Source organism: Haliotis rufescens, unplaced genomic scaffold (genome assembly GCF_023055435.1).
Source record: "Haliotis rufescens isolate VD_foot unplaced genomic scaffold, xgHalRufe1.0.p SCAF_12, whole genome shotgun sequence".
Taxonomy (NCBI): domain Eukaryota; kingdom Metazoa; phylum Mollusca; class Gastropoda; order Lepetellida; family Haliotidae; genus Haliotis; species Haliotis rufescens.
The window spans coordinates 26,110,646-26,126,078 of NW_025963802.1; the positions used below are offsets into that span (position 1 = coordinate 26,110,646).

Genomic DNA, 15,433 nt, shown 5'->3' on the forward strand with positions numbered 1-15,433 from the left:
ATTGTCTTCTCCCTAAGAACATACTGTGGAATGACAATCTGAACATAGGGACACTGAAATCCCCCTGCCTCAGAGTTACTGTTGATATGAGGAGGTAACAGCCACATTGCTATCAGCCTTAATATTGTAGCTCTGGTCAGACTGTCCTCTCATAAGTGATTGGTATTGATCAGTAAATATACTGTCCAGGTTTTCTTGATTAAAAGTTGAATTGTCTCATTCCATCTTATCCTGGCAATATTCATCTGTGGAAGGCAGACAGACACAAACCACACTTCAAAGTAAACTAATTGTGGGAATGATAACAATAAATATGACTACATTCTGGCATTAATGTCAATAGCTTCAGAAAAGGTAGAGCTCTGTGCTACAGTATGTTTGTTGGAATGTCGAAAGACAAATCTCAGAGAAGTGGGGAGTTTCCAGTAGAAATAGAACTTCCATGATTGATATCATCAGAACATGTTCTCATTGTGTCTGCTCATCATGCCTAATAGTGCAAAATTTAGTTGCTTGACCGTTATTTTCGTATGGCACATGGCAAAAACATATTTCACCTTTCACACAAAACAAATTTTGCTTTACACAGGTATGGTGCTGACAAACCAGGCATCATAATCAGGGTTTCAAACTAGGGCTGGGAGGGTAACTCGGGTACTCGGGTTGAGTCGGTCCTGAGTAGGACTTGGGTACCCACAGGACTACCCGGACCCATGGTTAGTCACATGATTTATTGTTTAATGACAAAAATTATCTAAAAATCTATGGTTACACTACAAATCACTAATGTTCCCACTTCTTTCTGACAATGCACCCATTCCTTCTGTCTTTCATATGTTTGAATAAAGATAAAACTCCATGCAGTAAACTTCACCTTATGCATGACCAGATCGTTTTACACATGTATCTAAATACATTTTGCCAGGGCCAGGGTCAAACTTTTCCAAATCGGACAGTTTGTACCTATCTCTAAATATCTACATCGGGTACCCGGGTAGGGTCGGGTAATAGGGTGGAGGGTACCTGGGTAGGTGATTTGGACTTTTCCCAGTACTATTTCAAACCCTTGATGACTGGACTCTGGCATGCCTAACTAGGGACGCAACTCCAACGCAATATTCCAGTTCTAGATATTTTGCACAGTGCTCAGAAACATGTCATATGGAGGAATTCATGTTGTCACATGTCATTTCAATACTGTGTACTTTCCTCCTGGTGCTAAGATGCTTGCACACTACATCACTAACATTGATGACAAATCATAAAAGCACCACCACATAAGTCCATGGACCAGTTGATCCCATCACTCAGGTTTCAGGTTCAGTTTCTGCGATGGACATAAGAATGGATAAGAACATCCTTCAATAAAAACCTTAAATACACAAACAAGATAATGTGCTATCTTAGAAAAACCAAACAAATAAATATTTGCCTGATAACCTGCCTGTAAATATATTTTGAACATCCTAAATATATGAAATATGCCCTGCAATGACTGAAATATTATTAAAACTGTCCCCATATATTTTAAAAAGATATTATTCTATGGTGTTTGATTTGAAACCATCCCAGTGATAACAAATGTTATCCATGTGAATAATTTGTGTCAAGTATAAGTGCAGCAAGTAAGCTGCCTCTGCAATACAGAAATGCCGTCTGGGATGACTCGTCCCTATGTTTTCCATCAGTATGATAAAACCCGAATGACAGAAATATGGTGGTCAAATGGACAATTGCTTTGCTTCCCTACACTAATATGTAGCATATTGATCATCTTCATAACAGTCACAATCTAGTAATTAAGTTCTTGTGCCAGTATTAGGTATGACCATTGTCAAGCAACACTGAAATCTAATCATCATGAAGTTATTCATATCATGCCAATAAGTAATATCACATTTGGTTTAACCATAAAACTGTCATGCTCTGATAATATCTATATGTGAAGAGGCCCCTGGTGGTACACTCATCTGTAGATCTTGGGTATATAATGAGTCTCCGTATTTCAGTATTACCTTTACTAAGAAATAATAGAAAATATCTCTTGAACAGCGTACATACAAAAGGTATAACAATTGATTTGTTATGATTTCTACAAATGTAAAAGTAAGGCTCTTTAAAAGAACCACATTTTGGTAATTCAGAAATAATGCCATGAGAAAGCCGACAAATGTCAAACTATATGCATTGGCTTATCTTGTAGCACTTAACAGGGAGGTTATGAGGGGTATTTGAAAAGTTCCAAGCCTAATGACAAGCCAGTGAGGGAGTATGGTTTTATACTGCTTTTACCAATATTACAACACGTACTATCCATATTAAAATGGGATAAAAACATTGTACCAATGTTGGGAATCATACATGTGTCTTTGCAGTGACAAGTGGACACTTTTACTACCAGGCCGCCCCACGGCCTCACCTAATCATCCAAGATGTATTGTACACCCTGTAACAGTTTGAAAGTATTATGTACAAAAATGTACATGTTTACAGGCTGACTTTGAACCAAATACACACTTATGCAACATATGTCTGCTGGCATCGAAGTGACTAGGTATTCTTTGTTGAGGATAATGGACTAAATAAGCTACAACACTGTCATCAAGTATCTCAAAATGTCAGTGCTAACTCCAACAGCCATCCATGCATACATGTCAACTTTGGAGGAGGATGCTCCTTCCTCTCCCACTGTTAGGGGTGGGTTATGGAGTTCAAGAGGGGAAGAGAGAGCCTTGAACATGATTCAAGATCAGTGAGGCCTTCAACGGACACATGTCACACAGCCAATACAATGGGCATCTCTCATGAGAGAGTACAGAACATTCTGAGGAATGAACTGGACAAAGGTTTCAGCATGCTTGGTTCAAAGGTTTCTGACTCCTTGTAATCATATCTTGTGAGAATTTACATTGTTTTAAAGCAGACCCAGCTGATCTTGTTGAGCGATGTGTAACCATGTATGAGTCTTGGGTTCACCACAATCAGCCAGAGACAACAGTCAAAGCAGTAGAAACATCTAATGTCTCTTCCTCCAGTGAAGACAAAAGTGATGGCTTCGTTGTTTAGGGACTCCAAAAGAATGGTACTGGTGGACCACTTCCCGAAAGGTCTGCCCATCAATGGCCAATTTTATACTAATCTTCTTCAGCAGGAGGGAGCCTTCTACACCAGTAGGATCCAGCTTCATTGACATAAGAATTCTGTTAAAAAGTAACCAGCAACCAACTGCACCAACAGTCTATCATAGATAGGCTCAGAACTTTTCAGCCACCCCTCATATGTATATATCAGAATCCCAGTAAGATGTTGCTAGAGAAATACTGATTGCCTCCCTGGGGGATGTAGCAATACGCTATGGTGACATCAAGCTTTGGGGCTTTTCTCCACAAGACAGAGAAGTACTGACTCAGTGTTATCAGCCCAAACATCACCTATCTAATTTAAAACTGTTCAGCTCTAGTGTTCTTGTTTAGATTAATTGGGTAATAGCTACTTGATAAGATATAGTTAGAGATAGCTCTTTGAGGCCATTTGTTATTGTCTTAATCAAGCCTGGCACACAATTAATATTCTGTCATTTTCGTGAGTGATGATTGTGGCAACCAGTGGCGATAGTACATATAGGAAATGATGTATTTAAAATTTGGAACATCATAAGGTATTTATATAACCTTCAAGTTTTCCAGTTGAACCGGGCCATTTACACAAGTCTCCAACTCCATCCATCAAGCATTTCAGGAGACGTTGGAAACATGAATGGCTTGACAATGGACAATGATGGACTGGCCTTGTAAGAGTAAAATAGGTCAACTACAAATTATGTGGTTTATACACAAATGGAAAATCTACACTGCCTTTGAAAACAAGGTACACGTGATCCTTGCCTCATCCTCAACTTCAGAACTATAACAACAAATAAAACAGGAACATAGCTTTCCCATTTTGAAAACATTCGTTCAGCAAACTACAATGTAATTGATGGAGCAAGAAGGGTCACATACAAAATGTGTGTCTTCAATATGTAAACTATTAACAATGAAAACCCAAAGTTTGATTCACATTATGGATTCTGTAGCATTTCTGAGAACAAGCCAAACCAACATATGGACAAGTAGCCTACAATGTGTACAAAACAATACATGTTGGGAACATATGCCTGAGTACACACATGGTAAATTAAAGGGGCAGATTACAAGCATGATTACAGATTCATTGGAACATTTCCCATCAACATGGTTATCTCTGCTTGACGATTCACACATAATACAAAGTCTTCAATACATTTGCACTTATGTTAGGTGCTGGATCATCACAGGGTGGTTTTCATCAGGGTGCTCCTTGTGCCCTGAAAATCTATTAAGCTTTGTTGCCATATTTCTCCAGATGTTCTTCCAAAGTCTTCACAATTCTCTGTAACCAAAATATACATGAATGAAGGTTTTTAAGCACATATGCAAAGTGATAAAACTTGGATAACAGAAGTAAAGTCTATCAAGGAGATCTTTCATCACTTACAATGTCTGATAAGAGAAGGATCGTCTATCAAGAAGGATCCTTCATCACTTACAATGCCTGATAAGAGAAGGATGGTCTATCAAGAAGGATCCTTCATCACTTACAATGTCTGATAACAGAAGGATGGTCTATCAAGAAGGATCCTTCATCACTTACAATGTCTGATAAGAGAAGGATGGTCTATCAAGAAGGATCCTTCATCACTTACAATGTCTGATAAGAGAAGGATGGTCTATCAAGAAGGATCCTTCATCACTTACAATGTCTGATAACAGAAGGATGGTCTATCATGAAGGATCCTTCATCACATGCAATGTCTGATAACAGAAGGATGGTCTATCATGAAGGATCCTTCATCACTTACAATGTCTGATAACAGAAGGATGGTCTAACACTTTATAAGCACTTGGCTTCTCTGATTTAGAAATATACAACTGAACAAAGGTTTCTGCCATGACAGATGAACTATAGTAATGTGAAGGAGTCCAGTAGTCCTTCACCTTTTCTAGTAGTATAGTTTATCAATGTTTTGTTTTCACAGGACACAACTGGTTGGCTGTATTATTACTAATAGTCTGCAAATGAAGGCTAAACAAGACTTACCCGTCTATCCATGGAGTGTGCCATTTCTACTGCTGTCTTCCCATACTAAAACAAACAGATTAATCATCACCCATTGTCACCATATCAACAAGCAACCATAAGGGTTGTCACACTATTTTGCACAATTTTAATAATGGAGGGCTGTATACCAATATCATTAATAAAGAAAATGGGATTTATGTAAAATATAAATGAAAGACTGTTTTATACTAAGAATAAAATAACAATTATTATTTGAGATTTCACACAAGCTGCCAACAAACATAAAGGTAACTCTGAAAGCAGGACAGGCATATTTGAAATATTCACTCAATGCCCAGCACAGCTTGTAGTATTTGTAGTATATGGTAACAGTGTAAATTTGAAGCTAAACCCTGCAATATTACTCAATGTTTCCAAGAATAGCATCAAGTATGATCATTGTACAAGCACATGATTTTCCCCTGGGACCACCAAATAAAGATCATAACAGTGCCTCTCTCAATCTAAAAACATATCATCTAACCTTCAACATAATGTCAGAGCAAGTTAAATACTGTTTTCTCCTTTCTGGCTAAATGCAGCACATGATAATGTGGTGATGTATGTGAGGATGGTGATGGTCTGCCACAGTAAACCCATCTTTCATTTCACCAAATACTGTCACACTATCTTGTCTTGTTCTCATTCACTGTAATTATCAATCTCACAGTTGTTTAGTGAGGATCAAGAGCAATGTAATCCTACTTGCATGCTAATGAAAAGATTGAGTGTGTGAATGTTGTTTTAAGGCAGTCAGAAGTATTCAGGTCTAACACTGCAACCTTAAAATGAGTCTGGGACAGGCAAACCAATGGGTTATAGCATGAGCATTATCTATGCCATTGGGAAATGAGGCCACACAATCAACAGGGTCACACACTGTAACAAAAGGATTATAGTGTTAATCAGGTAGTGTGACAAGCATGGCAACTGTTATCTATTCTGCCCTGAAATACCTACAGGTGCCAATAAGATAGACAAATAGTTACTGCATTTATGAAACTCCTATGAGGATCTGAGTGAGCATAGTTCCCCAACACTCTACTGCTTGCTGTGGAAGGTTACCATGTACCACTTGGGTCATTAGATGCCAGTGACATTTGGCTCATAATATTAACCACTGGAGTGAGTGAGTGAGTGAGTGAGTGAGTGAGTGAGTGAGTGAGTGAGTGAGTGAGTGAGTGAGTGAGTGAGTGAGTGAGTGAGTGAGTGAGTGAGTGAGTGAGTGAGTGAGTGGGATTCGAACGCTTTAACCACTAGGCTACCCGGCCGCCCCTAACCACTGGAATGTTTAGCTGATATCAGTTATCTAAATGCCTCCATAATAAAGCTGAAACATTGCTTAACTGCTGCTTAAACGACAAACAAATCATTAAGATCAATATGCTATGTACCTCATTTTTCACTGTGATATCTGCTCTTCTTTGAAGAAGGAGTTCCACCAGGTTTTGATGGCCATTGATAATCCCTATCATAAGTGCTGTCTTGCCATCATTGTCTTGGGCATTGATTTCCGCACCATTCATCAGGAGAGACAGAGCCACGTCCCTGTTACCTCCCACAGAAGCTGAAACATGTACCAACATAATCAGAGCCACCTCCCACAAAAGCTGAAACATGCACAAACATAATCAGAGCATCCTCCCACACAAGCTGAAACATGTTCCAACATTATCAGAGCCACCTCCCACACAAGCTAACACATTAAAAAAAACATAATCAGAGCCGACCCCCATGCAAGCTGAAACATGCACCAATATACGACACCTCCCACACAAGCTGAAACTTGCCCTATCATAGGCCACCTCCCACACAAGCTGAAACATGCACCAACATAATCAGAGCCACCTCCCACACAAGCTGAAACATGCACCAACATAATCAGAGCCACCTCCCACACAAGCTGAAACATGCACCAACATAGGCCACCTCCCACACAAGCTTAAACATGCACCAACATAATCAGAGCCACCTCCCACACAAGCTGAAACATGCCCCAACATAGGCCACCTCCCACACAAGCTGAAACAAGCACCAACATAATCAGAGCCACCTCCCACACAAGCTGAAACATGCACAAACATACGACACCTCCCACACAAGCTGAAACATGCACCGACATAATCAGAGCCACCTCCCACAAAAGCTAAAACTTGCCCCATCATAGGCCACCTCCCACACAAGCTGAAACATGCACCAACATAATCAGAGCCACCTCCCACACAAGCTGAAACATGCACCAACATAGGCCACCTCCCACACAAGCTTAAACATGCACCAACATAATCACAGCCACCTCCCACACAAGCTAAAACATGCATCAACATAGGCCACCTCCCACACAAGTTGAAACATGCACCAACATAATCAGAGCCACCTCCCACACAAGCTAAAACATGCACCAACATAATCAGAGCCACCTCCCACACAAGCTAAAACATGCACCGACATAGGTCACCTCCCACACAAGCTGAAACATTCACCAACATAATCAGAGCCACCTCCCACACAAGCTAAAACATGCACCAACATAATCAAAGCCACCTCCCACACAAGCTGAAACATGCACAAACATAATCAGAGCCACCTCCCACACAAGCTAAAACATGCACCAACATAATCAGAGCCACCTCCCACACAAGCTAAAACATGCACCGACATAGGCCACCTCCCACACAAGCTGAAACATGCACAAACATAATCAGAGCCACCTCCCACACAAGCTGAAACATGCCCCAACATAGGCCACCTCCCACACAAGCTGAAACATGCACCAACATAATCAGAGCCACCTCCCACACAAGCTAAAACATGCACCAACATAAGTCACCTCCAACACAAGCTGAAACATGCACCAAAATAATCAGAGCCACCTCCCACACAAGCTGAAACATGCACCAACATAATCAGAGCCACCTCCCACACAAGCTAAAACATGCACCAACATAATCAGAGCCGCCGCCCATACAAGCTGAAACATGCACCAACATAGGTCACCTTCCACACAAGCTGAAACATGCACCAACATAATCAGAGCCACCTCCCACACAAGCTGAAACATGCCCTAACATAGGCCACCTCCCACACAAGCTAAAACATGCACCAACATAATCAGAGCCACCTCCCACACAAGCTAAAACATGCACCAACATAATCAGAGCCACCTCCCACACAAGCTAAAACATGCACCGACATAGGCCACCTCCAACACAAGCTGAAACATGCACAAACATAATCAGAGCCACCTCCCACACAAGCTGAAACATGCCCCGACATAATCAGAGCCACCTCCCACACAAGCTAAAACATGCACCAACATAGGTCACCTCCAACACAAGCTGAAACATGCACCGACATAGGCCACCTCCCACACAAGCTAAAACATGCACCAACATAATCAGAGCCACCTCCCACACAAGCTAAAACATGCACCAACATAATCAGAGCCACCTCCCACACAAGCTGAAACATGCACCAACATAGGCCACCTCCCACACAAGCTAAAACATGCACCAACATAATCAGAGCCATCTCCCATACAAGCTGAAACATGCACCAATATAGGTCACCTTCCACACAGCTGAATCATGCCCCAACATAGGCCACCTCCCACACAAACTGAAACATGCCCCAACATAATCAGAGCCACCTCCCACACAAGCTAAAACATGCACCAACATAGGTCACCTCCAACACAAGCTGAAACATGCACCGACATAATCAGAGCCACCTCCCACACAAGCTAAAACATGCACCGACATAGCTATAGGCCACCTCCCACACAAGCTGAAACATGCACCACATAATCAGAGCCACCTCCCACACAAGCTGAAGCTACATGTTCATGGCACCCACCTTGATGTGACACACAGAAGTATTGTATCTGTCATCACTATATTCTCATGGCACCTTATATGACACACAGAAGTATTGTATCTGTCATCACTATATTCTCATGTCACCTTATATGACACACAGAAGTATTGTATCTGTCATCACTGCATGTTCATGGCACCCACCTTAATGTGACACACAGAAGTATTGTATCTGTCATCACTATATTCTCATGTCACCTTATATGACACACAGAAGTATTGTATCTGTCATCACTACATGTTCATGGCACCTTAATGTGACACACATAAGTATTGTATCTGTCATCACTACATGTTCATGGCACCTTATATGACACACAGAAGTATTGTATCTGTCATCACTATATTCTCATGGCACCTTGATGTGACACACAGAAGTATTGTATCTGTCATCACTATATTCTCATGGCACTTTATATGACACACAGAAGTATTGTATCTGTCATCACTACATGTTCATGGCACCTTGATGTGACACACAGAAGTATTGTATCTGTCATCACTATATTCTCATGGCACTTTATATGACACACAGAAGTATTGTATCTGTCATCACTATATTCTCATGGCACGTTGATGTGACACACAGAAGTATTGTATCTGTCATCACTACATGTTCATGGCACCTTGATGTGACACACAGACGTATTGTATCTGTCATCACTACATGTTCATGGCACCTTAATGTGACACACAGAAGTATTGTATCTGTCATCACTATATTCTCATGTCACCTTATATGACACACAGAAGTATTGTATCTGTCATCACTGCATGTTCATGGCACCCACCTTAATGTGACACACAGAAGTATTGTATCTGTCATCACTATATTCTCATGTCACCTTATATGACACACAGAAGTATTGTATCTGTCATCACTACATGTTCATGGCACCTTAATGTGACACACAGAAGTATTGTATCTGTCATCACTACATGTTCATGGCACCTTATATGACACACAGAAGTATTGTATCTGTCATCACTATATTCTCATGGCACCTTGATGTGACACACAGAAGTATTGTATCTGTCATCACTACATGTTCATGGCACCTTGATGTGACACACAGAAGTATTGTATCTGTCATCACTATATTCTCATGTCACCTTATATGACACACAGAAGTATTGTATCTGTCATCACTACATGTTCATGGCACCTTGATGTGACACACAGAAGTATTGTATCTGTCATCACTATATTCTCATGGCACTTTATATGACACACAGAAGTATTGTATCTGTCATCACTATATTCTCATGGCACGTTGATGTGACACACAGAAGTATTGTATCTGTCATCACTACATGTTCATGGCACCTTGATGTGACACACAGACGTATTGTATCTGTCATCACTACATGTTCATGGCACCTTAATGTGACACACAGAAGTATTGTATCTGTCATCACTACATGTTCATGGTACCTTGATGTGACACACAGAAGTATTGTATCTGTCATCACCATATTCTCATGTCACCTTGATGTGACACACAGAAGTATTGTATCTGTCATCACTACATTCTCATGGCACCTTGATGTGACACACAGAAGTATTGTATCTGTCATCACTACATGTTCATGGCACCTTGATGTGACACTCAGAAGTATTGTATCTGTCATCACTACATGTTCATGGCACCTTAATGTGACACACAGAAGTATTGTATCTGTCATCACTACATGTTCATGGCACCTTGATGTGACACTCAGAAGTATTGTATCTGTCATCACTACATGTTCATGGCACCTTAATGTGACACACAGAAGTATTGTATCTGTCATCACTACATGTTCATGGCACCTTGATGTGACACACAGAAGTATTGTATCTGTCAACACCATATTCTCATGTCACCTTATATGACACACAGAAGTATTGTATCTGTCATCACTATATTCTCATGGCACCTTGATGTGACACACAGAAGTATTGTATCTGTCATCACTACATGTTCATGGCACCTTGATGTGACACTCAGAAGTATTGTATCTGTCATCACTACATGTTCATGGCACCTTAATGTGACACACAGAAGTATTGTATCTGTCATCACTACATGTTCATGGCACCTTGATGTGACACTCAGAAGTATTGTATCTGTCATCACTACATGTTCATGGCACCTTATATGACACACAGAAGTATTGTATCTGTCATCACTATATTCTCATGGCACCTTGATGTGACACACAGAAGTATTGTATCTGTCATCACTACATCTTCATGGCACCTTGATGTGACACACAGAAGTATTGTATCTGTCATCACTATATTCTCATGGCACTTTATATGACACACAGAAGTATTGTATCTGTCATCACTACATGTTCATGGCACCTTGATGTGACACACAGAAGTATTGTATCTGTCATCACCATATTCTCATGGCACCTTGATGTGACACACAGAAGTATTGTATCTGTCATCACTACATGTTCATGGCACCTTGATGTGACACACAGAAGTATTGTATCTGTCATCACTATATTCTCATGGCACTTTATATGACACACAGAAGTATTGTATCTGTCATCACTACATGTTCATGGCACCTTGATGTGACACACAGAAGTATTGTATCTGTCATCACTATATTCTCATGGCACTTTATATGACACACAGAAGTATTGTATCTGTCATCACTACATGTTTATGGCACCTTGAAGTGACACTCAGAAGTATTGTATCTGTCATCACTATATTCTCATGGCACCTTATATGACACACAGAAGTATTGTTTCTGTCATCACTACATGTTCATAGCACCTTGATATGACACTCAGAAGTATTGTATCTGTCATCACTATATTCTCATGTCACCTTATATGACACACAGAAGTATTGTATCTGTCATCACTACATGTTTATGGCACCTTGATGTGACACACAGAAGTATTGTATCTGTCATCACAATATTATCATGGCATCTTGATGTGACACTCAGAAGTATTGTATCTGTCATCACTATATTCTCATGGCACCTTATATGACACACAGAAGTATTGTATCTGTCATCACTATAGGTTCATGGCACGTTGATGTGACACACAGAAGTATTGTATCTGTCATCACTATATTCTCATGGCACCTTGATGTGACACACAGAAGTATTGTATCTGTCATCACTACATGTTCATGGCACCTTGATGTGACACTCAGGAGTATTGTATCTGTCATCACTACATGTTCATGGCACCTTATATGACACACAGAAGTATTGTATCTGTCATCACTACATGTTCATGGCACCTTGATGTGACACACAGAAGTATTGTATCTGTCATCACTACATGTTCATGGCACCTTGATGTGACACACAGAAGTATTGTATCTGTCATCACTATATTCTCATGGCACTTTATATGACACACAGAAGTATTGTATCTGTCATCACTACATGTTCATTGCACCTTGATGTGACACACAGAAGTATTGTATCTGTCATCACTATATTCTCATGGCACCTTGATGTGACACACAGAAGTATTGTATCTGTCATCACTACATCTTCATGGCACCTTGATGTGTTACACAGAAGTATTGTATCTGTCATCACTATATTCTCATGGCACTTTATATGACACACAGAAGTATTGTATCTGTCATCACTACATGTTCATGGCACCTTGATGTGACACTCAGAAGTATTATATCTGTCATCACTATATTCTCATGGCACCTTGATGTGACACACAGAAGTATTGTATCTGTCATCACTACATCTTCATGGCACCTTGATGTGACACACAGAAGTATTGTATCTGTCATCACTATATTCTCATGGCACTTTATATGACACACAGAAGTATTGTATCTGTCATCACTACATGTTCATGGCACCTTGATGTGACACACAGAAGTATTGTATCTGTCATCACTATATTCTCATGGCACTTTATATGACACACAGAAGTATTGTATCTGTCATCACTACATGTTTATGGCACCTTGAAGTGACACTCAGAAGTATTGTATCTGTCATCACTATATTCTCATGGCACCTTATATGACACACAGAAGTATTGTATCTGTCATCACTACATGTTCATAGCACCTTGATGTGACACTCAGAAGTATTGTATCTGTCATCACTATATTCTCATGTCACCTTATATGACACACAGAAGTATTGTATCTGTCATCAGTACATGTTTATGGCACCTTGATGTGACACACAGAAGTATTGTATCTGTCATCACAATATTATCATGGCATCTTGATGTGACACTCAGAAGTATTGTATCTGTCATCACTATATTCTCATGGCACCTTATATGACACACAGAAGTATTGTATCTGTCATCACTATAGGTTCATGGCACCTTGATGTGACACACAGAAGTATTGTATCTGTCATCACTATATTGTCATGGCACCTTGATGTGACACACAGAAATATTGTATCTGTCATCACTACATGTTCATGGCACCTTGATGTGACACACAGAAGTATTGTATCTGTCATCACTATATTCTCATGTCACCTTATATGACACACAGAAGTATTGTATCTGTCATCACTACATGTTCATGGCACCTTGATGTGACACTCAGAAGTATTGTATCTGTCAACACTATATTCTCATGGCACTTTATATGACACACAGAAGAATTGTATCTGCCATCACTATATTCTCATGTCACCTTATATGACACACAGAAGTATTGTATCTGTCATCACTACATGTTCATTGCACCTTGATGTGACACACAGAAGTATTGTATCTGTCATCACTATATTCTCATGGCACCTTATATGACACACAGAAGTATTGTATCTGTCATCACTACATGTTCATGGCACCTTGATGTGACACACAGAAGTATTGTATCTGTCATCACTATATTCTCATGTCACCTTATATGACACACAGAAGTATTGTATCTGTCATCACTGTAATACCTTCGTATTAATGACACAACTCGAGCTCAATACGAGCCAACTTTACTTCAGCCATGTGACGGTCAGTACAAAAACTTGGTCCGGCAATCTCAAATCAACAATACATACAAAACTCGAATCTGTAAACGAAACAGGATCCATTACATCCCCTTTTTTCCATCAGCTAAAAATAAAGATAACACTACTTTAAGTGTCACACTGTTAAATGAAATGTCTGTCTCTCTGAGCACAATAACTTTAACACAAATAAAACCATTATTGCAATTTTAGAGTCACTCAGAGAATCGCTGTGGTCTGAAGATTGGTCGACCACTGGATGAGAATGCAATGGGGTTCCTCGATGGAACAAGGCTTTGCGACACATTCATGTCTGGAGGAGTGTCTGGAGACTGTACAGGAACATTCTCTGGAGTAGCATTAGTTGCTCCTTGAGTGGTTCCATCAGGACTTTGGATAATACTGCAGTCGTCAGGAAGATTTTCCTTTGTTGGAATCAGGTCATGCTTGTTCCGTCAGTACTCTGAGCCACCTTGAGTTCTTACTACCAAAGAACTTGGAGTGCTTGCAGATTTCACAACTTTAGCTGGGATCCAGTCCTTCCCTTGCCTCAATCGCACACTGTCATTCACCTGTATTGGTGGTCTTGGATGAGCTCTCTGATCATAGTAGACTTTCTGGGTCTCTCGTGACTGTGAGATTGCTTGTTTCACTACAACACAGTCAACAACTTCAGGTCTGAGCATTGCATATTGCACCGGTAAGTCACTTCTCAACCTGCGTCCCATCAGCAGTTGCGCTGGTGAGGCGAGTCCATTTATAGGCGTATTCCTATAAGCCAACATTGCTAGATATGGATCTGCATGACTCTGCCTAGACTTTCGTAACAGCTGTTTGAGAGTTTGGACTGTCTTTTCAGCAAGACCATTGGCCTGTGGATACAGTGGTGACGACGTTATGTGTTCAAACTTCCACTTGTCACTAAAGGTCTTAAACTCAGCGCAGGCATACTGTGGCCCATTATCAGAGACAACACGCATAGGCACGCCATGTCGTCCAAAGATGGACTTGATATGTGTGATGACTGTAGAAGCCTTTGTGTTGGTTAACAGGGCTACTTCAAAATACCTGCTGTAGTAGTCTACTACTACTAAATACTCTCTTCCATCCATATGGAATAGATCTATGGCTACTACTTGCCACGGGAGGGTAGGTACTTCACTGGAGATCATGGGTTCCTTACAAGGACTTTTCCTGTGCTCTTGACATACTGCACACTGCTCTACTGTTCTCTCAATATCTTTGTTCATACACGGCCAAAAGAGAATCTCTCTAGCTCTTTCTTTCGACTTGGTCATGCCTTGATGACCACTATGAATGCATTGAAGCATTTCAACTCTGAGTTTCGAGGGAATGACTACTTTACTCCCCTTGTACACAATTCCATCAACACAGGAGATTTCCTCTCGAAATGTCCAAAAGTCCTTGACTTGAGCGGAACAGTCT

General features: G+C 40.4%; 1 protein-coding gene across 2 annotated transcripts in view; it reads right to left on the reverse strand.

Annotated features, from left to right (window-relative positions):
- Nucleotides 1–890: 890 nt before the first annotated feature.
- LOC124115886 (fibronectin type 3 and ankyrin repeat domains protein 1-like) overlaps nt 891–15,433 on the reverse strand; it is a 135,997-nt gene continuing 121,454 nt past the window's right edge. For both annotated transcript variants that reach the window (XM_046477049.2, XM_046477057.2), the window contains exons 8-10: nt 6,534–6,706; nt 5,119–5,163; nt 891–4,410 (exon numbers count right to left, since the gene is read on the reverse strand). In XM_046477049.2, coding sequence (XP_046333005.1) covers nt 4,357–4,410; nt 5,119–5,163; nt 6,534–6,706 — 272 coding nt within the window. In that variant the 3' untranslated portion in view covers nt 891–4,356. The remainder of the gene's footprint in view (nt 4,411–5,118; nt 5,164–6,533; nt 6,707–15,433) is intronic.